The 26290-nt window shown below is 46.4% G+C and overlaps 1 protein-coding gene across 4 annotated transcripts in view; it reads left to right on the top strand.

The window, feature by feature from the left end:
* The first annotated feature begins 14155 nt into the window (after window positions 1–14155).
* Crim1 (cysteine rich transmembrane BMP regulator 1) overlaps window positions 14156–26290 on the top strand; it is a 174477-nt gene continuing 162342 nt past the window's right edge. For 3 of the 4 annotated variants that reach the window (XM_039111891.2, XM_006239625.5, XM_006239623.5), the window contains exon 1: window positions 14156–15050. In XM_039111891.2, coding sequence (XP_038967819.1) covers window positions 14720–15050 — 331 coding nt within the window. In that variant the 5' untranslated portion in view covers window positions 14156–14719. The remainder of the gene's footprint in view (window positions 15051–26290) is intronic. The other variant, NM_001169103.1, reaches the window with a different exon arrangement.

Raw genomic sequence — 26290 nt, 5'->3', positions numbered from 1 at the left:
TCAAGGATCCTAGCCTACTCCGGAACTGCTAAGTCTGCTATGGCAGGCACCACAGCTCGCTGCTACTTGGTAAGTCTCCCACAGGTTCGTTTGTTTCGTCTCATTGTTCTCCACTACTCCTCTGCCACGGTGCCCATTTTGCTACCTTGCCATCGTGTAACATGCCACCATGCATCAGCTACAGCATTGCCTAATACAACACCGAGAAGGGAAATAGCGTTCAGTAATGCCACGGCTGCAAAGTGCATCCTACTTGAGGGGTTATTAAAATAATTCAAAACGATGTTTTAGGGTCCACGAAATAAGATACCTGTAGAAAATAAGAACGAAAGAGGTTGCTTGTGTCTAAAACGCCCCAACAGGTCTCTTACAGGAGCCTGATGGTTGAATTGCTGGGATTCCACTATTGGGTCCAGCTGCACCAGCCTTAAGTTTTAACATACACTACTGAGTAGCTGGTCACCTCACTTACTTTTCCTTATACTGCAAAAGTACATGTTTTCTCCCTCTCTCCCTCCCTCCTCCCTCCCATGTGCTCTGCCTTGTTCTCTTTCAAAATCATGATGTTATGTGTGTGTGTTTTGTGTGTGTGTGTGTGTGTGTGTGTGTGTGTGTGTGTGTGTGTGCGCGCGCGCGCTTGTCAGGCCTGATCATTTGATACTGGATAGTACCAGTTATCTCTGGGGATAATTACTCTCTCCCTGGAGAAGGCTATTCCTCCTGCTCTCAGTGTCCCTTGGTTGCCTGTGGCTCTCTGCCTAGTGCTGAGGCTTCTTGAGCTTCTATGGCCCACATCTGTGCTAGGATGTCTATGGGGCTCATATTGTCAGGCCATGTTTAGGCAATCATGTTAGTGAGATTGCAAGGGCAGAGACGAAGTCTGGTAGCACATTCCCTGTTCCTCGGACTCACATCCTTCCCACCCCCATCTTTTGCAATGGCTCCAAGGCCTTGGGTACCAGGGCTATGTTGTAGACATATCAGCTAGACCTGGGCTGAATTTTGATCAGTTGTGCTTTCCTGTAATGGTTTCTTTCGGTTGCAAAGAGAAGCTTCCTTGAAGAGGGATGGGAACCACGCTTACTTGTGGGTATTAGGACAAGCATTTAGAATGTAGTTAAGGATTGCGCCAGTTTAGCGAAGGGGTAGTTGTAGATTCTCCTCCGACGTCCGTGATGTTGCTATCCCTGAGTAGCTGGCTAGGTTTCCAGTGTCAGGGATGATTCTCTCTGGTTGAACAGGCTTTAGCTCAATTAGAGAGCTGTTGGCTGCCACCAAGGTATGGATGCCATGACTGCATCCTTAGGGTTGTAGCGCTATGCTGGCAGTTGTGGCTTACAGGCGTCATAGCCAGGTAGAACTGTTGGTTGCTTCTCTCCTTAGGAATTCCGGTGACTTCCGGTACCTCATAAAGGCTAGTCCTCAGGGAAGGGATTTTCAGATCCCATCCTGCTCAGGTCCTCTGGGTTCTGTGTCCAAAGTGCATGGTGTCTTCGGCAGGAAGGACTTCCTTTCCACTTCTAGTCAACAATCAAGGGCAATGGCCTCTAATTTCTCAGTCTCTTCAACAGCCTGGAATGAAACCATGAAAGAATCCTTGTGCCTAATTTGGGAGTACTGTCAGATTGTATGGTTCTTAGAGGAAGCATTGTCAGACTATATGAGCAGTTTTCAGATAAACTATATATGCATACTGACACAGCAACTCACGTGCATTACAGGTATCTTAGGTAGATTGAATGACTTCCGGTTTTTATCGCAGAAATTCTTACCGTAGTCTATCCTCCTCCCTCCTTCTGCATTGATCTCATTACTCCCTAATTCGAGCCCTCCCATTTTTTCCATTTCCTGCTTCAGATTGCTTGTACTTTATTATCCCCCTTTCCGTGTCTCTCGCTGTGGATGTTGCTGCAATTCCTATGGGGTCACCCTCCCTGTCAGCTCCTTCAGTCCTCGCCCTAACTCTTCCGTAAGGGTCCCTGACCTCAGTCCAGTGGAAGTATGTGCATCTGTCTCGGCCAGCTGCTGGTAGAGCCTCTCAGAGGACAGGCTCCTGTCTGCAAGCACATCATAGCATCAGTGATAGTGTCAGGGTTTGGTGTCTGCACATGGGATGGATCCCCAGGTGGGACGGTCTCTGGACAGCCTTTCCTTCCATCTCTGCTCCATTTTTGTCCCTGTGTTTCCTTCAGAAGGGAACAATTCTGGGTCAAAGAATTTGAAGACGCATGGGTGGCCCCATCCCTCCACCGGGTGCTGTTTATATACTGGAGGCTGTCTCTCACGTTCCATATACCCATTGTTAGGCACTGTTTGCCTAAGGTCATCCCCACTGAGTCCTGGGAGCCATTCCATTCATTCTCCTGACCTTCTGGGCTTCTCCCCTGCCCACCCCCAGACCTGATCCTGGCCTCTTTTCCCTCCCCCTTCCCTCTCCCACCCATTTTCCTCCCTCCCCCTCTGCCTTCCACGATTATTTTGTTCCCCTGAGTGGGATTGAAGCATCCTTACATGGGCCTTACGTCTTGTTAAACGTCATACAGTCCACGAGTTGTATCATGGGTATTCTGTACATTTTGGCTAATGTCCACTTATTAGTTAATATAGGCCATGTATATCCTTTTGGGTCTGAGATACCTCACCAAGGATAATTTTTTCTAGTTCCACCCTTTTGCCTGCAAATTTCATGATGTCTTCATTTTAATAGCTGTATAGTATTCCATTGTGTAAGTGAATCACATTTTCTGTATCAATTCTTCAGTTGAGAGATGTCTGGGTTGTTTCCAGCTTCTGGCTATTACAATTAATGTTACTATGAACATAGAGGAGCATATGTTCAATTAATTTTAATTAATTAATTATACTTATTTTATTTATTTATTTAGTATTAACCTTGTTCTATATATGACAACTTCATGCATATATAGTACATTTTAATTACTGTTACTCCCACTCTTCCTTACCTCCCTGCCACCTTTATTACCACCTCCTCTCTGTAGGTCCTTTTCCTGAATTCATGTCTCTTTGATTGGTTTTTGTGAAGCACGCTGACTTTAACCAGAGTTGTCTGCATGACCTTAGATTTGAAACTATCCATTGGAACACAACTGAAGACAATACGTGCCCCTTTCCCAGAATCCATCATAGTTCAGCATGAAGGGCCAGGTGAGCCCATCACAGTCTATGATCGCCCACTGACAGCTCACTCTTGTGCAGGCCCATTGCCACCAGTCACTGCTGCTATAGACCATGACAGCATGGGCTGCATCATGCCCAGGAGATAGCATTTCACAGATCTTCTCCCCATCACCCCACTTTCCTATTTTTTCAGCTTTCTTTTTTTCCTACAATGTCCTGACGCATTAGAGGGGATGGTACGAATGCCCTGCTTTGGTCCGAGCACTTGGGAGTGACTTATCCTTGCATTCACTATCATTCTTTGCACCGATAATTATCTTTGTTTAAGACTGAAAGAAGCATTTGTCTATGGGTATAGACATGGATATTTAGAAGGCTGCTTAGTGCTGTGTTGATTTATCTAAATAACAATAGCATGTCCTTCTACCCTCAGAGTCTAAAACCTCCTAAGCCAAGGGCTTTGAACCAGATTTACTGCACCAGGTGTGGATGATCTTTCATGGAGTAGACCTCGAAATGAATCAGAGAGAGCTTGGTTCCTCTCATAACAGTTGTACCACCGCTGCATCAGCACACGCACTTAGCCTGACAGGTTGGTGTTGCAGTTCTTAGGGGTCTCAGCTGGGTCAGGTCGCTGATGCCTTTTCTCCTCTGGCAGCCAGCACTGAATTTATTTTCGCAGCCAGAGTAGCGGTTAGAAAAGAGAATTCAACGTCTACCTTCAAAGACTCTCTTTTCTCTAATTATAAACCCCAGCTGGTGAGAAGAGTCAGAAAGGTGACATTATAAAGGGAAACACAGGGATAATCCTCTCATGGGCCAGAGGCACTCCTCGATGCTAGAACAATAGAAAATCCAGAGATTTTAAAGGAACAAGCATTCAGTGAATAGTAGATAATAGTATGCTTTTAATAAAAACTTGCATTATTTAAAAAAATAAAGCCGCTATCATTAGGGACTGACGAGAGAGCTCAGTCCCTAAGACTGCTTGCTGCTCTTTGAGAGAACTTGGGTTTGGTTCTCAGCACCCATATCAGGTAGCTCACAACGGCTCCAGCTCAGGGGATTCACCGCCCTCTGCTGGCTTCCACAAGCACCTGGACACATATGGGACCTATGCACACATACGTACACACAAACATGGGATAAAATTAAATCTTCTTTGTTGAGCATCTATTACATGTTCTTATCCTCTAGATATTAATTTATCTAGTGACTAATGAGAAATGAAATCCAGGTTAAATAACTTACCCCAATTCACAAAGAAATTGTCCTCAGAGTCAGAATTGGATCTCAGGTCAATCTGAAGTCGATGATTGTGTACCTTGTGGCACAGGGCATCATCATTATCGTCGTCATCGTCGTCACCACCACCACCACCACCACCACCATCACCACAGTCACCAACTGTCCTGATTTAATCAATTACTCATTTAGAGAAAAATGAATAGTCCTCTTTTTTTTAAACACCTGCATTGGCATCTGTGGTTAGTTCTGCCTGGCAAAATCTTAATGGGAAACATGACGTTACCCTTGGCAATAAACAGCTGATGATAGAAATATTTTGGAATCTATTTCCTGTATTTCCTTTCTTCATAGTTTCATGCTCACAAGCTCAAGCTTGCTTTCCCCTCCTTGCCAATTTCATAGCACTGACTCTTCACCTAGTCGTAGTAAACTTACAATGAGCTTTTACCTAATGATTTTCGTCTTGTTTATCAAATCTAACATGAACTTGAACAGGTTCATGAAGCATGCCGAAAACAGACCGTAAGGTAACCGAAGTACATTAAGCTATCAAGGATAAATAATAACAGAGAATGTGGGTATGATAAACTCAGAGCTCAACATCGGGGCATTAAAATATGCTTTACGTTCAAGTGATAACACGGAAGAAGGGGTTTCTTTAGAGTTGACAGTCAATCACTAGATCTTGATGAAATGAAATTACTAGTGAACCAGGTGTCAAAGAGGGGAAGCATATAGCACTATTACAAAACAGGCTCAGAGATGAAGGGGTGTACTCTGGAGGACCCGTATAACAAAGAAAGATGGGAGTTTGAAGGGGCCATTCTCCTCTGAGCACACAGGTTCTTGGTTATCCCAATGACGCCTGGGCAATGAGAGCTTGGGAGCATGGAAAGCAAGCTCCGGAAACAAGTTACTTACTGTATAGCATCAGAGAGATGCCCTGACACTTAAGCGCAAAGTGTTGATGTCACTTGATTTAATCTCTACTAATCAGAACCAACGAACAGTTACAGTCCTCTTGGAATATTGTAATAGTGGAAATACTTTAACTGTAAATATTAGTAACTTTAGCATTGGATTCCCTTACATATCCAACGAACAAGTGTAAACTAGTTATAAGTACTTATAAAAATTGCATTTTTTTTCCTAATGACACATAGCAAAAGGCAAGGCATGAGGAAAGGATGATCGCAGCTGAAATAGCGACTGAAATATTATGGTTTGGAAGGCAACTAGTGGAACAAAAGAGCTTAAGATTCCAGTGACTCACCACAGTAGAGACTGACTCCTCACTCAGTGTAGAATCCACTGAGGTTCAGGGAAGCATGTATGTGAGTATGTGTGTGTAGCTGGAAAGCCCACGTCATTGTCATGCAAGATGGAGAATTCATCCATCTGATGGATTTAGGATCGGCTAGTGCTTCAGAGTTCTCTGTGGAAAGTCTTAAGAACATCCAACAGGAAGCAAGTACAACAACCTGTGCCACGGTCGAGAGGTGTGTGGCCTTTGATGTAAGATATGTCAGAGCTTAAGTCGCTTCCATTCACGTTTTAATGTGAGAAAGTAGGAGAACACTGGTTAGTTATGTGTTCAGAATGAAGACAAGCAACAGAAAGATATTGTCGAATATTACCGTCTCCTGCCAGAAAAGCAGTAAGGAATCCTCATCATCAATGACAAAGTAATCATACAATATGAACACTATGATCAACCAACTATCGACATTCTAAAGGACATTATTATACTGAATTCACATTCAAATGAGTAATATTTCCTCGTCACCAACCACTTGGCAAAGCTGTGTACCTTCTTTTGGACTCTTTTGTTGCTTTCTCTAGAACAAGTTTTGCTTGTTTCCAGCACTTCCAATAGTGACAAACTTTCCTTTAAGGATGAACTTGACAGTGATTATAAAAAGTTAGAGACCCTGGATGGAAGAAGGAAGGGGGAAGGCAGAATCAGGTATTGGGGGAAGGCGAGACAGGAGAGAAGCCCAGAGGACTGGGAGAATGAAAGGAAATATGCAGCTACCGGGAAATATGCAGTTACCAGGGGAGAGGGAAAGGCGGGGTGAACCTCTAGAAAGTCCCAGAGACCTAGGATGTGAAAGGCTTCCAGGGCTCAGTGGGGATGACCTTAGCCGAAATGCCCAACAGTGGGAAGATAGAACCTGAATGGACCGCCTTCAGCAGACTGACATGGCCCCCAGTGGAGGGATGGTGTCAGCAAACTACCTTCAAAATTTTTGACCCAGAATTGTTCCCTTCTAAAAGAAATGCAGGGGCAAAAATGGTGCAGAGAGTAAAGGAAAGTCCATCTAGTGAATGGCCCAACTTGGGATCCATCCCATATTCAGGCACCAAACCCTGACACTATTACTGATGCCATGTTGTGCTTGCAGACAGGAGCCTAGCATGGCTGTCCTCTGAGAGGCTCTACCAGCAGCTGGCTGAGACAGAGGCAAAAGGGAGGAGGGAAGGGGTGAAGAACTCTTGGAGGGGAGACTGGGAAGGGGAGCAACATTTGGAATGTAAATAAATAAAACGAGTGAAAAGTTAGAGCCATGTGATGACAGCTATCTGCTTCAGTATAGCATAAATACATGGAAGGAACAATGGGGCTTGTCTCCCCAGAGACTATGTACGGCAACTCCCAAACAAACACTGGAAGACTGTTGAGCAAATAGAGTCATTGTTAAGATCTGACTGTGTTTCTTAAGAGAGATATCATACAGAGCTGCTGAATGGCTGCCATTTAGATGTATGGATTTTCAGAGTATTGAAACTGCATTAGGAAAGGGGACGGGTAGAGAATACAGAAGGCTGTGCTGTGTTGCAGTGCAGGAAGTAGAATTTCTCTTCCTCACAATAGAATGTAGCTGAAACCTCTGCTCTCTATCATCTCCTCTCCTCTCCTTTCTTCTTCTTCTTCTTCTTGTTCTTCTTCTTCTTGTTCTTCTTCTTCTTGTTCTTGTTCTTCTTCTTCTTCTTCTTCCTCTTGTTCTTCTTCTTGTTCTTCTTCTTGTTGTTCTTCTTCTTCTTGTTCTTCTTCTTGTTCTTGTTCTTCTTCTTGTTGTTCTTCTTCTTGTTCTTGTTCTTCTTGTTCTTCTTGTTCTTGTTCTTCTTGTTCTTCTTCTTGTTCTTCTTCTTCTTGTTCTTCTTCTTCTTGTTCTTCTTCTTGTTCTTCTTGTTCTTCTTCTTCTTGTTCTTCTTCTTCTTGTTCTTCTTCTTGTTCTTCTTGTTCTTGTTCTTCTTGTTCTTGTTCTTCTTCTTCTTGTTCTTCTTCTTGTTCTTCTTCTTGTTCTTCTTCTTGTTCTTGTTCTTGTTCTTCTTCTTCTTCTTCTCCCTCTCCCCCTCCCCCTCCCTCTCCCTCCCCCCATCTCTCTGTCCTTCTTTCTTCATACCTATTCTTGATACTTAGCCCAAACTAGCCTTAAGCTTACGGTCTTCCTGCTGCAGGCTTCCCAGTGCTGGGACCACAGGTGTGTGCTATCTAGCCTGACTTGTACATTTGCTTCTTGTAGCTATCAAGGAGAATGGCTGTGAGTCTATATTATTTTAACTAGTCTAATCGTTTGTGGGGAGGGATTGCAATAATTTATTTACTTTAATTAATCCAGTTTTCAAAAGCATTCCTTAACAGACAATTGTAATTGACTACATACGATTCCCTCTTAGAAACCATGTAACATGCAATCGGTTCTGTTATATGAGTTAGTAATTGGTTAAAACTGAACTATTTGGTGGGACATGAATGAAATCTCATAAAACTGAAAAATAGAATTTAATATAATAATGAATTGAAAACATTAAACTTACTTAAAATTAAAGTTGAAAGCGATGAAAAGTCTGTAAGATTCTTTACAAGCAAAGAGAAGTTTTAAATGCATAGGCCTCACACTAAGAAGGTGTAAATTTTCACAGATTGAAGGGATGTGTGTGGATGGAATTTTTCTGGAAAGCCATATGCCAATGCGTGTCAAAATGGGATAAATTTTGACCCACAGATAATTCCACTTTGGAAGTTGACCAAAGAGAGTAATCAGACAAATATTTGATAATGTGATGGTGACCATACCTTTATTTGTGACAGTGAAAATGTATGTCAAGTGAACAAAACCCTAAAGGTGTGTTGAGACACCATCAGTGAGGCAGGAGACCACTCAATGACACTTTCTTCAGCGATAAAAGGGCGCAGTTACAGATTCTCAAGACCAGTGTGAGCAATAAACCAATTATGAAGTAGGGTGTATATCTTATTTGATATTTCACATCTTATACAGACGTGTAAAAATGCCAGTGTTGTTTCTTTTTCTTACTTTCTGCTTCTGTTCCTCCCCCTCTCCGCTCTCCCTCCCTGTCCCCTTGTCTATCTCTCTTTCTCCACTCTTCTCTTTCTGTTTCTCCCCTTGTCTTTTGCTCTTCTCTTTCCCCACCTAGGATGAGATATGTTTACCCATAGCCCACTGTCCTAGAAAGCCCTGAGCAAGGTGGGTTGGTGAGCTCCAAGGTACTCATTTTTGTTTCTTTGTTACACACACACACATACACACACACACACACACACACACACACACACACACTCACACGTATGTTCTCTGTGTAACATCCCTTGCTGTCCCTGTCCTGGAATTTACTCTGTAGATCAGGCTGACCTCAAACTCACAGAGATCTGCCTGCCTCTGCATCCCAAGTGCTGGGATCAAAGGCGTGTGCCGTACCACCACTGCCCATCTTTGCCTGGCCACACTCCCTGGCTTCAGAGTCACTCTTAAAGTCTGTTTCCAAATGCCATCTCCTAGTCAGAGGTTCCTCAGATTCGCTCAGACAGTCTTAGACTCTCTCACTGGAGAACGCTCACCCACCTTGCCTCCAGAGGTTTCCCAGAGAATACAACTCACCCTTATGGAGAACACAAAGCAAAGCCTTCTCGTGTCAGTCAGCAAATGGAGGCACTGAAGGTGGCACCAAAAGGAAGACAGAGGGAAGACAAAGAGAGCAGTGGCGGGGGGGGGGGGGGGGAGCCTCTGATTCCATCCGCCTCCATGTTACAACCACCGTCTCTCTTGGACCAGTGTCACTTTTGGAACTGTCTACTCTGGTTTCTCCGCTTCTGAGAAAGCCATTCGCCATGCCTTATCAAGTTCAGGAAACCATTAAATAGACAGGCCTTTCAGGCAGAACAGGTATGTAGTCCAAACCTGATATCCGTAAACACAGCCTTCCAAGCCGAGCATTTCCTACCTGTAAAATAAAGACAATTTTAGCCACCCCCCCCCAATGGAATGTGAGATCCAGCTTTAGACTGCTAGAGGATTTTGTAGACTAACAGAAAACAACCTCTATGAAGTGTTGAACACACTGGCTTTAAAAAAATGCTAGCCATGGAGTTGGAGAGATGGCTCTGTGGCTAAGGACACTGGCTGCTCTTCCAGAGGATTTAAGCAGGCAAGAGATGGACAGACATATGTGTAGGTAAAACACCCAGGCACATAAAATAAAAAGTGTGAGCTACTAGGTTTCCCATAATCATTAATTACTGACATTTAAATACGTTCAAGATGTGAAGCTGCCATGAAAATCTGAAACCCAACAGTTGTGGAGAATGCCTAAAGCAGACCTAACAGGAGATCCCAGGAAGAGCAAAAGAAGCAAATGAAACGCAGACAGGTGTTCTGTAGTTACGTAAGATAAAAATTAGACAGGAGGGAGTCCCACTTGGGAGATAGTTAGGTCCTGAGTGACTGTTGTGTGGTGGACATAGAGCATATGTGTCAAGCACCAATGCCTCAGACCCATGGGAGTGGCTTCCCCATATGAGGCTCAGAGGGATGTCAAAGGCTCCGGCTGGCTCCCTGTGTGTAGAAAGTATCCCACATTAGCTTCTCCCCACCCCTCATGCTTGCAGCCCAAGCTTCCAAGAAGCTACAGTTTTTCCACCAGAGAGCCCAGTCTACCTGGTCCCAGCTTTCGTACGTGTCTGAGTGTCTGTCTTTCCTTCTCCAGCCCTGTCAGGTCAGTCCCTAGATGATGAGTCACCGTCTCGGGCTGAAAACTTGGAAATGCACTCAACGAGATTCTCCCAGTAAAAGCAACCTTGGAGAATGTGCGTTTCCTGATACAGCACTCTGTAAAGTTGGCGTTCTCGTCTCCACTCTACAGAGGAGAGAACGGCTTTGGAATGCGCAGACACTGGTTTAAACTTGAACAAAGAAAGAGCGAGGATCTGGCGGAACCTTAAAAAGAGACCGTGTTCAGTGCACAGGTCTTGCTACCCAGTGAGTGCCTTGGAAGCAGCTGTTGTTCAATGGCACTGCGGATGAGACAAGAACCTCTCCCTTAAACCTGACGTACTGGATGGTGACAGCATGGCTCAGGCATTAGATCAAGAGCGGAAAAGTAGGTGACTAGGCCCTCAATCTAGGAGTTTAATCTCTATCTCTGAAATTATCTGATCGTAGACTTAGCGAGTATCCTTATATGGTTAGGCTAGCTAGGGCTTAGAAAGACAGAAGAATTGGGACAAAAGGAATTCCTGTTGTTGTCACCATGGTTTCCTGCGATATGGATACAACATTTTTTCTTAAATAAAACAAAGAAGTTTTGTCCCTTGTATTTCAATAATGCATGCATCTCACTCAAAAGCAAACGTCTTACTTTTTTTTTCTTTTCACTTCAGAGACACATCAACAGCATGAACATCCCAAAGAATGTGACTCCAGTAAGAAAGCTAGGGACAGGCTGCATCAGGCTCCTGAGTCTCCCACACTCTCTCTGTCTAGAGCACTCACTGTCCCACCTGCTGCTGGGCCCCAACTGGGCACTTTGATTTTCCCAAGGCGTCCCCGCTCTCATCCAACCTGCCCAGTGGCCAATAGAGGGCGGACTGTCTCTTCCCTCCAAAAGGCCATCAGAAAGTCTCCCTACTTTTGCTTCTAGGCTGCCCTCCCTCCACTCCCTCGGATTGGGAGTTACTTTCCAGACCCTCGCCTTGCCTTTCGCCTTTCACCTTTCCTGTGTGCTTTGTTTAGAGATGTCTGCTAAAACTCAGCTGGGTCAGAGAAAACGTCCAAGTGTCTTTTTGCGTGTAACTCTCCCTTTCAACTCACGCTTGTTCTCAGTATGGATCCCTCCAATTGGCTGACAGAGTTTGGAGCTCCTTAATAATTGTGTTATAAGGTGATCAACACTACAACCAGACACACTCAAAATATTGTAGAAAAGGGAATATGTTCAGGGAGAGAACCAGTAAACCACATTCCACGTAAGCTCTGGTTCTTACATTTTTAAGTGTCTTTCAGGGCCCGTGTCACCTTTCCCAGCCTACTTTCTAACTCAGTGCTCAGTGGTCATCATGCTTAGCTGAACTACCTACCCTCTTTCTTAAAGATGACAGAATCTCTTACCAATTAACATTGCCTCAGCTCATGGACACCTCCTCTCTTGCTGGATTCCTGGGAAGAAACGTTTTAACTTAGCTCCTAGCTCACATACGGGTCTTGGCTAATTAGGTAGAGCCATGGATTCTCACTTGCACTAATTACTGTATTCAAGATTCCTATTTACTTCAACGACTTGATTCTATGACAAATGACTACATTCCAGTCTATATTTTCTAAGCCTGTTAAACCTTTCTCTTCCTTATATCTATTTATTTGTCTACCTATAAAGTCTCAAGAAGGATAGGTAGAGGCCTCCATATTGTTGCTCGTCTATTCCAAGATCTGTGGCGTTTCCCAATTCTTAATGTATTGCCGTAAAAGGAAAGAATGGGCTCTTTAGACAAGGGTGAGGTCACTCTCCCGAGACGCAGTCTCTCTGCACTTTTGCCTCCCCTCTCTTTCCTGACCTTGACTTTTTCCCAAGTCTAACAACGTTATCTGCTGATGTTTTTAATGAAGTCTTTATTCCTGCATTTGAACAGAAGTTCAGATAACCTCTGCAGGGGTGGAAGAGATGTTTTAACGAGGTCCAGTGATGACAGCTTGTTGGCAAATTCCACGGTGAAGTTCTGGTTCCTCGTTGGGCACCAAGACACTAACGTTTATTATGTGTTCTAATATTTGGTTTTGCTAAAGGAAAACCTAGCAAGTTGTAAATGACTTCACCTTGTACTTTTACAGGGCTACAGGGTATGAGGACCTTTTAGAGAGGACCATGGAAAATGTGCCACAAATGCCTGGAGAATAGTCACCTCAATGACAGCTTTTAAGCCCCAAGAAAATGGGGTGTTCTCCCCCTTTGCAGTGTTGACGTTTCCCTATGCTACCCCCATCTTCAACAACCAGTCTAATTAATGAAACATTTCCTCTCTTCAGTATAAATGTCTTTAGTTTTCTGATGCCATTGGTAGGGGAATGGCACACTGGTGACTTTGGCTTTTTCTGTTGATGATAAACCAAAATATTCAGCAGAAGTACACATCTGTCTGACACGGGCAAGATCCCAAAGGCACCTTTGTGTCCTTTCTCCTCACGCTGGTGCCATTCACTTTTGTTCATTAGTCATGATGCCCCTGATCTAACTGGCTGCCACCTATCTGCAGCAAGACCATGTCAGGCAGCCAAGCCCACATCACACCTGCCCCAACACTAGGCTGGTATTCACATATGATCCTAGTCACTTTTTTATTTTTTGGCTGTTATTGTGTAAGGGGGCACGGAGGAAACAAGGAAAGGACCACTGGTTCTCTCCTGATGAGCGATCAGAGCTGTCACTGGGAGAATCTCCTCTGAAATCTACTAAAGAGAAATCCTCCACACGTGTACAGTTCCTCTTCAGTTGTTTCTTGGCTTATAACAAAGAATATTTTACTACCCGCCTTCCTTATTAATACATTCGTGATAAATGTTTTAGAGAAGAATAATGGGAGGAGGGAAAGCACCCTCCTCTTTAGCTCGCGAGCCTGAAAAAAAAAATAAATAAAACTGTCAGGTGGCATGTAAGGGTGCCTAGGCGCTTCCAGCCTAGCGTCATGTCAAGACTTGTAATCCACTATTGAGCCTTTACTCCAGAGAGGATTAAGCTCTGTTACTTTCCAGTCACCCCTCCCATGATACAGCACCTCCACACAGACATACAGAAGGTGGATCGTTAAAATTCAATTCAAGCTGCAGCCCTTCCCAACATTGTCCCGGCTCAGAATGTTTACCTAGACCATTTAAAGCACTCAATCCCACCAGCAGTTTCGCTGGAGAAGTCTCCAGGTTCCCAAGACTCCATTACATAATATCTTTTACAAAGTCTATTCCCAGCTCCAGTGGAAGATGGATTCTCGTCCAGTTTGCGGAAATTCCACGCGTTCGCTTCCCTTTCCTGGGCTTCGATCCGGCCAGTGCCCAGCCTAGGCTGCAGCAACAGCTCTCGCTAGGATCCCCGCCACTCTCTCAACTCAAAACTACCACCCCGAGGTGCAGCCGTCCCGCCCCCGGTGCTCCAAAGCTAGCCCTGGTGGCCCGGTGTCGGCGGGGGATCGCGTCGCTACGACTGTCTCGGATCCCCGGCCGCAGCGCGCTCGCGGGGCTGGGGCCCGAGCCCGGATGATCGGCAGCAGGGCCGGCTTGGTATGCTGGGCTGCGGAGGAAGGAGAGGGGGAGGAGGAGGAGGCGTGGAGGGAGGAAGGGCCGGGGCAGCCCCGGAGGGAGGCGAGGGGGAGGGGAGGGGGCTGGCCGGCCCGAGGGTGGGGGGGCAGCCAATGAGCAGCGCGCGGCGCGGGGAGGGCGGGGGGGGGGGGATGAGGTAGGATGGGGGAGGGCGCAGCCGGAGCAGCGGAGGCTCCAGCCATAAACAAGCGCCCGGAGGAGCGGCGCGGGAGAGAGCCGAGCCGGGCGCAAGGAACGGACGCCACGGACCTTCTGCTGAGCCACCGCGCCCACTCGGCGGCTCGGGAGGCGGGGACCGGCCCGGAGGCTGCGCTGCCGTCGTCTTTCCCCGGCGATCAGGAGCAGCGCGGAGGACCAGAAGGAGCCACCAGCCCTGCTTCGGAGCGGTGCGCAGCCACCGCCGCCGCCAGAAGTTTGGGTTGAACCGGAGCTGCCGCGAGGAAACTTTTTTTCCTCTTTTTCCCCTCCCGCCCGGGAGGAAAAGGAGGAGGAGGGGAAGCCACCCGCCACTGCTGCCGCTGGCGCCAACGCTCGTGGGCTCCGGGTCGGCGCGGCCCGCAGGGGCGGCGGGGGCCTCGCCCCGAGAGGGGAGGAGCGCCCCGGGGGCCCCTAGTGGGGCACGAGGACCGCGGGCTGCGGGTGCGGCGGCGGCGCGTGTGCCCCGCGCAGGGGAGGGCGCCCGCCCCGCTCCCGGCCCGGCTGCGAGGAGGAGGCGGCGGCACAGGAGGATGTACTTGGTGGCGGGGGGCAGGGGGCTGGCCGGCTGCGGGCACCTCTCGGTCTCGCTGCTGGGGCTGCTGCTGCTGCTGGCGCGCTCAGGCACCCGGGCGCTGGTCTGCCTGCCCTGTGACGAGTCCAAGTGCGAGGAGCCTCGGAGCTGCCCGGGAAGCATCGTGCAGGGCGTCTGCGGCTGCTGCTACATGTGCGCCCGCCAGAGGAACGAGAGCTGCGGTGGAGCCTATGGGCTCCATGGAGCCTGCGACCGGGGGCTGCGCTGTGTCATCCGCCCCCCGCTCAATGGCGACTCCATCACCGAGTATGAAGTGGGCGTCTGCGAAGGTAAGGCTGCCCTGATGCGCTCCCCCTCCCACCTGGCCGGCACGGAACAAAGTTTGCTTGAGACTTTTCCCAGAGGAGAGGGGGATCCCGGGGAAGAGGGATCGTCGCTGTCCCCGGGAGGGTGCCCTAGATGCCTGCTCAGGGACAGGCGAGGTTGGGCTGCGTGGGTGAGCTCCTCTGAACCCGCATAGACACACACACACACACACACACACACACACACACACACACACACACACAGGTGCGGTGATTCGGGCTTACGCTGGGTGGCTCTTTCTCGCCCCAATCAGGGGTGCCCTGTGCGGGGAAACACTGCGGAGTCTGGCACGCGCGAGACCCTCGGGGAGTCCGCCCCTGCCGCCCTGCCCGCATAGCGCAGTGTGGCACCGAGGGCGTACGCAGTCCGCGCTGCCGGCTTCTGATAGCGGAGTAGACCTGTGCTCTAGCCTGCACTCCCTATATGACTCTTGTTTTTTCTTTGCGCTCTTCCTTCACCTCCTTTTCCTCCTTCGCGTAATAAATCAGTTTCAGCTCGGGAATATGTCAGTCCAGGCGAAGTTACACATGGTGATTACTCATTTATTTGCCTATTGGAAACGGTCAAAGGCTTACTCTTCTGGGTGGCTAAAGGGAGTGGGGTGGGGAGCTGCACCTGGGTTGAAAAGTTATGGTTCACTACAAGAGGTTTCCTTTCAAGGGCCAATATCCGCGGGTTTCTAGAGCTAGGGCTGATGTCTTTTTGTTTGTTTGACAGTAGATTCTGCACTGTTTGCTTCACTGTGGTGCATCGTGCACCGCGGTGTGTGTAGATGTACTGAGGGTGGGGGCTTTGATAGTGGAGCCTCCCTGTTTCGGAAGCACTGTTGGGCCGAGTGGGCCTCCATCTATCTGCACATGGCTCTACTTCTGCCTCAAGGTGCCCGATTACGTTTAAGGTCTAGAGAGAAATAGTGAGTTCTTTTATTTTGACAATGGGCTGGATTGTCTGTTAAAAGTGGGTCCCTGCCTACTTAGAGATCAAACATTGGGCCCTCGATGCTGCTCCCGGTATCTTGCCAGGGATCAGGTCTCACTTGCAAGAAAGGACAACTGCACTCTGCCTTTACTGCTGTCAGTCAGCCCCTGGGACACGGGTTTATCGTGAAGCATCCTCTCGTGTGTGTGTGTGTGTGTGTGTGTGTGTGTGTGTGTGTCCACGCGCGCGCGATTATTTATTGAGCTGAGAGCTGGAAAGGACAAAGGTGGGTGTATTAAATGACTCCAGTGCTGTGGTAACTCTTTAAACACACATGCATGTATTTTTACCTGTGGTTTTAAGGTTTTGGACAGTTGTGGGAAATCAGGGAGGCCTTCCTGGTTTGGAAGCTAGGGGGCAGTAATGAGTGCAGGGCCCTGCTCCTTTAGGATAGTGCCCGCAAGACCCCACATTTCCCTGACACAAAAAGACCCCTCCTGGTTTCCTCAACGCAGGGAAAATGGTCATCAGACAGACTGACAGAATTTCACGTGTTTTTGAGTTTAGGCCTTCTGAATAACTTAGGCTAAAATGTGTTCCTGTGAATCCTGCTATGTGGTGTACATAACTTGACCAGCCTCCTACAGATCTTTAAGAACTAGGAGGCCGTGGTTAAAGGCAATGGAGACTGTGGGGCAGCAGGAAGGGCTTTGGGAGGCTCTGAGGAGGGTGACCCTTGTTTGTTTTTTCACGTGTTTCTGGTGAAGGGGATGCTTGGGGGAACATTTGTAGCAATCAAGTGTTTTGGCAGCAACGCCCCGTGTCACGGCGCTACATGCTTTTGGCAGTTTGTTAAGGAGCCTGTCATTCTTCTGAAATGATGCATCCCTCACGCCTGCCTTTCTCCTGGTAACACCAGGTGCCCAAAGCATTGGCCTTGAAAATGCTTGGAAGTGTTTCTTGACATGAGTGTATTTCAATTAGTGCTCTCTGGAAACACATTTCAGTGAGCAGGCCTGTTTTCAGCTGGATGCTATGGGCACATCCCGCTACCCCCTCCCTCCCTCCCTCTCTCCCTCCCTCCCTCCCTCCCTCCCTCCCTCCTCCCTCTCTCCTTCCTTCCTTGACTTTTCCTTCCTCTCTCCCTTCTTCCTTCACTAAAAGCAGCAGTGAAATAGATCTTAAAGCCTCGAAACTAAGGTAAAAGGACAGCATTTTCTGGCACGATGTAATGCTTACCTTTGGAGAGGTCTTCAACTGTCTAAAATTTCAGATATTTTCACATTAATATAAAACGCGTGGACCCCTTTTCAGCATTAGAGGAGTCTTCAGGAGTCACTGATTGTCTAGAAGCTGCCCCCCAGTTTTTCTTTTTCCTTCTCCAGGAACTTTGCATAAAATTTCTCAATGGCCAGTACTTCCCTCGGTTTCCATTTTGATTCAGAAATTCGTGTGTATTGTTATCATAACACACGAATAGAAGTGGATCTATTTTATTCATGTAGAAAAATCTCTTGTGCTGCATTTTTTGCACTGAAATGACCCCTACTGGTTGTATCTGTTAATGAAAAGTCTTTTGAAAGCTTTTTTAGTTGGCTACCCTGAGAAAACATATTTCACGGTGTAAAATAGGACCAATCCACCTGCTTTTGAAGACACGACTTAAGTACGAACGTATGTTACTGTTTGCCAACTTGCAGAAATGTTTGTCCTTCCCATACTGACTTTTTTGGGGGCAAGGGAGTGGTGTTTTAAGTTCACTGAATGAGTTGGGCCAGCAACCCAAATGGGCCCCTTTTCTTCAGGATTTTATGGCACAGTGACCCCTAAAAATACAGGAACCATCCTAGTCATAAGAAGAACCCCGAAGAAGAAAAATTAATTTCCAAAGGAATGGGATTGTGAATCAAGTGGCATGTTCACTAGGATCTCTTCTCTGCGTTGAGACCATTATTTAAAAAAAAAAAAAAAAAAAAAAACACAAAAAAACCCAAAAAACCCAAGTTAGCGCCTGCCTATAGGATCGAAAATGGAGCCGGTTACCCAGAGTTTTTTCTCCTCTCTCAGTCTTAAAAAGGGCCAGGAGGCACTGGCCCTCCAGAGGCAGCAATTCCCTTTCCTGTTTCCATGCATCTAGCGAGCCTTCCTGTTGGCCGTTTGCAGAATCTTAGCTGGACTGTTTTCTTGGACAGGCGTCTGTCTCCAGGGAAATCACCTACCATTCCAAAAGACCAAGTTTGGCTTCTAAACCTGGGAGGGAGTCTGGATGGGAGATCTCTTTAAGGGATCTGAGTTTTAAAACTAATGAAGTGAGATTGTGTAGAAAGAATGTTTTGATTGGACAGCGAGGACTACATTTGGAACTGTGGGAGAGAGGCCTTATGCTTCAGGCTTCACTTGGGGTGGGCAAGGTGAAGAGGCACCGCCAGCCTTTTGTCTTAGGACAGTGCTGTGTTAGACGCAGGTGTCCATGACAGCAGAAGGGCACCAACTTTTTCCGATGCTTTGACTCTGTGGCCTCAGTCTTTATAGAACTGAAATTTCAGTCTTCAAAACTATTGCCTATTAAAAAACTCTTTGTCAACTCAGTTTTCCCCGTTGCTTTTGCTTCCCTTCCACCGTGGTTTACAGGGCAGCAAGGAGAACTTAAGACTGAGTGGTGGGAACTTATAGCAGAGAGCAAGGTTTGGTGTTCTAAAGCACCCCTGTGAAGTTACAGTTTCTTTATTTGTCTTCTGGGATAGTCAGTAGCAGAAGATACCTACTTGGGGAGAGAGGGAGGTGGGAGGTGAGCCCAGAGAGCAGTGCCCAGGACCAGGTAGAGATATCAAAACATTTGGCAGGGCATGGGGTACATGAAAGCTGCCCTTTTTACTCTGTGGGAGAACCTGAAGTTGAGAGTCTATGGATTTTCACAAATTAAATAAAGGAGAGGTGGGGCAGAGCGAATACTTCTGTACTGAAGTTAGGGAAACATTTCAAACCCAGGCTTCCAGACCGCTTCCAGAGCAATGAATGGGTTTCATTCTCTCCCACAGAAGTCTTTAGGTAAGGTCCACGCTTTGATACCAGAGAGAAAGGTGAGCAGAGGGCGCCTAAAAGATGTTAGCAGGCTATGGGAAGACAAACTTAATTCAAGTAAACAAGGAAGTAATTAATTCCTCCTCAGAGTAAATATTGACAAAACACACAGGACCGACTATTCACTGCACACACACAAATGGCAGGGCAAAATGACCTTCACTTGGGCTGTGTGGCTTACAGAATTCTCTGCTGATGAGGACTCCTGTCACATAAAACACTTGGCAAAGGACAGATGAGCTGTGGACTGGAGGGGAGAAAGGCAAAAGCAGCAGGCACCAGGGCATGCACTGCTGGTGACGTGGGTCAGGGTAGAGACTAGGAAGCTCTGTGAGCAGAATGTTGGGAGTACAGTTGTAAGCAGAACTTATAAGCTCACTTATAAAACATTTTTACTGCTTGTATGGGCATGCGTGTGTGTGTGTGTGTGTGTGTGTGTGTGTGTGAGTGTGTGTGTGTGAATGTGTGTGTATGAGTATGTGGGTGAGTGTGGATGCGTATGAGAAAATGAGAGCGGACATGCATGCATGTGTGTGTGTATGTATGTGTGTGAGTGTGTATGAGCATGCATGTGTGTGTGAGTGTGAATGAGAAAGTGAGAGCATGTATGAGTGTGTATGAGAGTGTGTGTGAGGAAGTGTGTATGAGAATGAATGTGTATGAATGTGAATGAGTGTGAGTGTGTGAGAAAGTGTATATGCGAGAGAGTGTATATGAATGTGGGTATGTGTGTGTGAGACTGAGTGTGTGTGTGTGTGAATGTGAGTGTATGTGAGCGAGTGTGTGTGAGTGTATATGTGAGTGAGAGACAGTGTGTGTGAATGAGTATGTGTGAGCAAATGTGTGTGAGAGTGTGAGTATGAAAGTGTGTGTGTATGTGAGTGTGAGACTGTGAATGTGTGTGTGAGTGAGCAAATGTGTATGAGAGTGTGAAGGTGTGTGAGAGATAGTGTTTGTGTTTGTGAGTGTGTGAATGTGAGAGTTTGTATGAATGTGTGTGAATGTGTGAAAGACAGTGTTTGTGTGTGTGAATATGAGTGTGTGTATGTACACGAGTGTGTGTGGGTGTGTGCATGTGAGTGTGTGTGAGATAGTGTTTGTGTGTGAATGTGAGCGTGTGTCCATGTGAGAGTGTGTGTGTGTCTGAGTGAGAGAGAATGTTTGTGTGAGGGTGCATGTGTGTTCAGTGTGCCCTTGTGTGTGCTTGTGGATGTCAGAGGGCATTTGGAAGTCGGTTTTCGTCTACCCTATGGGTGCTGAGGATTGAACTCAGGTTGGCAGGCTTGGTAGCAACTCTTTCTCCTGCTGAGCCATCCATTCCGCCCCAGGCAGGTTCATTTATGAAGAAAAGTGAACAATCCCCAGACTCCGGATAACATTGTATCCATGTTTCGGAGCTGTTGGGAGATTCCGTACAGGTTTCTGTTCTCCAGGGCTTGGTTCCTATCCAGCCGTCTGCATGAGGGGTCTGGGGCTACAGAGTGCAGGCTTTATGAAACTGGAAGATTTAGATAAAATGGTGACCCCAGAAAGTGGGTGGACTAAAGGATAAGGAATGAGAAAAAGGGAAAAAAAGCCTTGAATTCATCTTAGCACAACTATATCACCCTTTGAAGAATGATCCAAAACACATTCCAGAGATTAATTGTGAAATTCCTGAAAAATGTGGGTGTGTTTAACTCAGGAAATGGTGCCAGCAGGAGAGATGACAGGGAAGCTTTCAACTGTAAAGGAGGCAGGGTGGGGGGTGGGGGGAGTGGAAGGTGAATATTTCTGGCAAAGCCAGTGCCTTGTTACACTTGTTACACCTTGTTCCAGATGGTGCATTTCATATAAGGAGTTTGGAGACATCTCAGTGTGGGCCATTTAATTATTTGAGGAAGGCACGACACGGATGCCTGTCATCTTACAGGTCTACTTCTCCAAGGCGGCGTTTTCAAGGATCAGGTTTTGCCTAGAAATGCATCACTCATCCATCTATTTTTCTGTTCTCTGTCCTGTATACAAGGCTGTCTACAGGGGTAGAAGGAAGCTAGGGGGTGTGGGGAGTCATTCAGAGCTAGTCTTCATTCCGTAAACCTGTAAACCCGTTCCCAGGCTGTGGGTCGTGACCCCTTTGGGGGGGTTGCATATCAGATATCCTGCCTGCATACCAGATTTTTACATTACGATTCCTAACAGTAGCAAAATGACAGGAGGTAGTATTGGAAATCATTGTACGGTTGGTGGCATCACCACAACATGAGGAACTGTATTAAAGGGTGGTAGCATTAGGAAGGTTGAGAAGCACTGCTGTATACCCTTTTAGTCAAGATAAATAGGACAGATACGGGTTGGACCCATGTAAGTTCCATGCAAAGATGATATGTATCTGTATTCTTACTTGCTTGGGCACATGGGTAAGATTTGTGACTGTAAGAATCAGGTTCTGAGGCTTGGAGGAGCTCATGTTTGGTGGGGAAGAGGGAGCCTGCTGATTCTCTTTAGAGCCCTTACAGTAAGGTGTCTGAGTGTTTCCCAACTTTTGAGCAGGAACCTGCATTCTCCAAGCTTTGCTAGCCCCAGTTCAGAATGGCAGGGTTCCTTTTGTGGTTTTTCTCTCTGTTCTGGCTTGCTCTGAGTGGTACCAGAGTGTGGGCAGGGAGCTGGGAGGTATCTCCCTCTTCAACTTCTCTCATCCTCTTGCTTCTCTTGGCTACCTGGCCTGGTCAGAATTGAATCCTTTGTCCTGAGGTAGACTCTTCTCCACTGATGGACAGAGACGCGTGCTAGACTGCATCTGTTTAAAGTTGCTCTTGGGTGAGCACAGAACTCTATTCTGTTTTCCTTTGTTAGCTTCAAAGTGAACGCATTTCAAGTCCTTATCGCCCTCCTCCAACCCCATTTTATTCTGGAGCCTCGGAATGTCCATGCTTTCGTGGATGAACGTGAAGGGTGGGAATGTGGTTTCCTTGTCTGACTAGTAAGGTTAATCATTGGGTTGTGATAAGAACGACCTTAATCCCCGAGAAACACCAGGGATGGTAATAGCTGACATCTGACAGGGCTGCTTGCCTAATGCAAGTGTGACAATCTGACCTGGGTTCATTTCCTTGCTTCACTTAACCTTTCTGCTCCACGACCCTTTAGGGAGTTAGAAGGTGGGTCTCTCAGAAAGGTAGCCAGTTATTAGTGATGTCATGCTGTCACCTCCAGCTGTTCCCCAACAGCACAGAAGTAGCCAGTTAAACTTGAGGCTTGTTACATAGAACATATCTAATAATTACTGCACAGGCTGTATCTTCAGACCTGAAGTTCGTTGGGATGCATTGTCAGAATTGTTTACTGAGCTCCTTTGTCTCTCTCTGTGGGGTAGTCTTTCATCTGGGGAGGTTGGGGGTCCTAAACTCATTTTAACCAGTAATGTGCATTTTCTTTTAGGTTATCTTTTGGAAGATTTTACTGGTAGCTCCTTAGATGTGTGTGTTTTGGGGGACGGGGATGTCATATTGATGGTCAGCACAGGATTGAGTTTGTCTTGAGATAAGGAGACAGCATGTATTGGCACAATTCTACACACACACATACCACACACACACACACACACACACACACACACACCACACACACACCACATACACACACCACACACATATACCACACACACAACATACACACACACACCCCACCACCTTCAGAACTCCAGGCCCACCTGCTGCTGTACCTGGTACAAACCTCAAAGCCAGAGGTTTAAACCCTCTATTCCTTTCTAGTTTAACCACTTACTCTGGGTCAGCTTATTTCCCCATTAAGTTAGGTAGCACCAACTAACCAGCGAAACATCTGCCCGCAAATTATTTAATGGGCATCTGCTGTGGGTCTGGTTTCTGTGTTATAAAATTCCGATACCTTTCTTTTTTTTTTTATAAAAACTTGGCTTCTGAAAGTTTAATGGCCCACAGTCACCTGGGAGCCTATTAAAAGTGCAGGTTTGGCCACTAGGATTATAGTTTAGCGGAAGAGCACATGTCTAGCATGTGCGAGGCGCTGACCCCTGCACCTAAACAAACAGAGCAGACTCTGACCGAGTATGCTTGCAGTGAAGCCTGGTGGCTGTCACTCACTTACGGGTGATGCCAGCATGGTTAGTCTCGGGTCGTTCCCAGTATCAGTTTCAGCTTTTGTAACAGGAAGTTGATGTAGAAGGGTATCTAAAACCTGTCACGTGCTGTGACAGTCGTATTAGTAAATAAGAGAGGCCCTTGACTCCATAAAGGTAATGGTTTACTGGTGACCAGGGATGGCTGGTTGATTCATTGTCTGCAGGTACCACACAGTGAGACCTGAGATGGGGAGTCCTGAGCATGCCGGGAGCAGGTGAGAGGGGCCGCTAACTTTACCTCAGACCACCAGGAATGGAGGGTTCAGCCCCCCCCCCCCGGGAGTGTCTTCTCTTTCCTCCTTTAGCCATTCCTGTTTTCCAACCAAATGGGTCTTGAGCCTAGATAAAACCAACATTCACATCTTGACTCAGATGATTTTGTTAACAGCACAGGGCACAGGCCAATCTTGGATAGTTTTTCTCAAGTGTCAGGCGCTTTCCACAAATAATTATAGTGAAGATTAGCAACAACAAATACATATATATATATATATACATATATATATATACACATATACACACAATATATACATATATATACATATACTTACACACACATATATACATATATAAAATGATATATAGATTATGGGTATTGTGTACTTAAATACTAATAGTGTCCTCGGTAGATTTTTTTAATGACTAATATTAATTCTAACTTGCGTTCTTTTTTATTTCCATCTTTGTTAGCTTTCTCTGTATATAAATTTAGAAGTCAGCTTTGTGCGTGCACTAACACCTCCTCCACACATACTCTTTTTTGACGGGAGGCTCAGGATGATAATTCTGGTCTCGGATGTTTGTTCCGGAGAGGATGACTCCATAGTTCAGAGAACAAGGTGTTCCTTGGTTTGACCTCGGGTAACCCTAATTCCCAGGCCCTGTGGAGTTTGGTGGAATTGTGAACATTCGCTTGGGTTCATCTGAAAGGTGACAAGAGCTTATCTTGTTGCTGATCTCCATCTTGCATGGGGTATCCTTTCGAGGAGAGTGAGAACCTCAGTGTGACCATGGATCGGCCTACTGTGGTCTCTGGAGACGACTGTGTTGCTCCAGAGGAAGGGACAAACCAATGAAAATCTCTGACTTTCTCTTTGGTTCCCAGTGTAGATGTGGTCCCACTGTATGGTAATTCCTAACTGTGAGCCCTTCCTTCGTTCCTAGAAACGAGTATCGTTTTTGTTCAGAAAACATTAGCACAGAGTTCCCAAGACAGGTACCTCATAATGGCTACTGTGGGACAGGGAGAAAGAAACCTGATGAAGATGACCAGTAATTAGGGCCAGTAATTAGGTTACAGCTGATTCTTCTGGACAGCCAACCCTTCCCACCCAGCAGACACTCAGACACTCTTGTTAGTTCCTCTCCTTGGGATGCCCTCTGTCTTGTTATCAGGAATGTTGTCATTCAAACATGTAATCAAAATGAGAAAAAAAAAAACCCTACACAACATAGTTTCAGAGTTTCTTTTATGTCAGCGTTAATCAAACCCAAGCATAACATCCTAATTTGAAACATTCGCAGAACACTTGTCTTAAGAGTATGTAAGAAGAGAAACTAAAAGGCCGCAGAGATGACTCAGTGGTTAAGAGCACTGGCCGCTCTTCCAGAGGACCTGGGTTTGATTTCCAGCACCCACACGGGTGACTCACAAATATATATATATATATAAACACCCATACATATAAAACTTTTAAAAATAACATAAATAAATTTAGGAATGACTATATTTTAAGACTGTCATACTTTATTTCTAACTTCTGAGGGTTTGACATACCTACTGTACAAGTTTGAGCTATGTCTTTAGAACCTGGTATCCCAAGGTCTGGGGGGTTTTTGTTTTTGTTTCTGTTTTGCTTTTAGCTGTGAGCTGTAAATAGAGACCGGTGTCTGTCTTGTTTAGCGTTTCGAAACAACAATCATAAACATCTCAGATTCAAAACAGAAAGGAATTTCTGGCCGGGCAGGATGAAACCTGAGCTGGCAGAGCCCCGCTTACTGGAGGGAACTTGCTTAGCTTCACCTCCAGCTTAACTTAGAAAAAGGGCTCTCAGCGGCGATCAGACCAGAAGCATCTGGATGCTGAAGGATTGTGACACCTCTCTCTAGATTCCAGAGAGAGCCAAATCTGCCTGGAGGATGTTCCACCCGAACCAGACATCAGCAAGAAATATTTAGACACCCCCCCTTCAACCTCATTTCATGTCAAGAATCTCACACACGACGGCTGTGGGCTCTGTCCCCCAGAGTGAGTGTTTACAGTTCTGCAGAGCTAAAAGGAGGTCTCTCCTTACCTGCTCTTGTTGGAGCCTTGGCACTCGGTTACTGTTGTTGTTGTATGAACCAAGTGTGGTAAAGGTGTGGGTTTCCAACCATCTCTCTGGGAGTCAAAGTAGAGGGATCTTTAAATGAGGAAGAGTGGGATTGCTGTGTGCGGTTAGGAACCCAAGTTTGTGTATTTTCAGAAAAATTTTAGGGAAATCATTACCACTACCTCATGCCTTGAAAACAAAAGGCCAAGTGACTCTATATTTTAATCAAAGTGAGGGTCGGTTTGCTTATATCCTGGCTTGTTTCCGAAAGGCTTCGAGGCTTTCCACAGAGGTGACTATCGTCGGAGTCTTTCTTACACCTGAGAGCTGGTGTTGAAGGAGAAGAAGAAATAGTCATGGATTCTGGTCTGTCTTCATCATCCTCACAGCTCGGTGGCTTACAACTCTGTAACTAGGCTTTGTTCTGTCTTCATTTGCCAAATTAGGCAGTTACCTACCTGAATGCAGGAAGACTAAATCGGGGATCCTGAGGTTGTTCTCTGGTCCTAAGTTTGAGCTTTTAGGACCCACAAGCGCTGGCCAAGGATCAGGTATAACCTTGTGCTTACACAGGGAGGCAGGAAGAATGGTGGCCATCCACTTGATGGTCAGCCAGGTGCTGGGAACTGTAAGGCTCAGCAGGAAAACAAGAAGTCTGCTCCGCTTGTGTTTATTGGGATGGGCAGGTGACAGCAAAAAGCATCATTATAGGGACATTCGTGACATCTATTAAATACCTGCAGTCTGTCAC

Source organism: Rattus norvegicus, chromosome 6, assembly GCF_036323735.1.
Source record: "Rattus norvegicus strain BN/NHsdMcwi chromosome 6, GRCr8, whole genome shotgun sequence".
NCBI classification, from domain to species: Eukaryota; Metazoa; Chordata; class Mammalia; order Rodentia; family Muridae; genus Rattus; species Rattus norvegicus.
The sequence above is the reverse complement of the archived record's forward strand: the minus strand, read 5'-3'. Positions and strand labels throughout refer to the sequence as shown.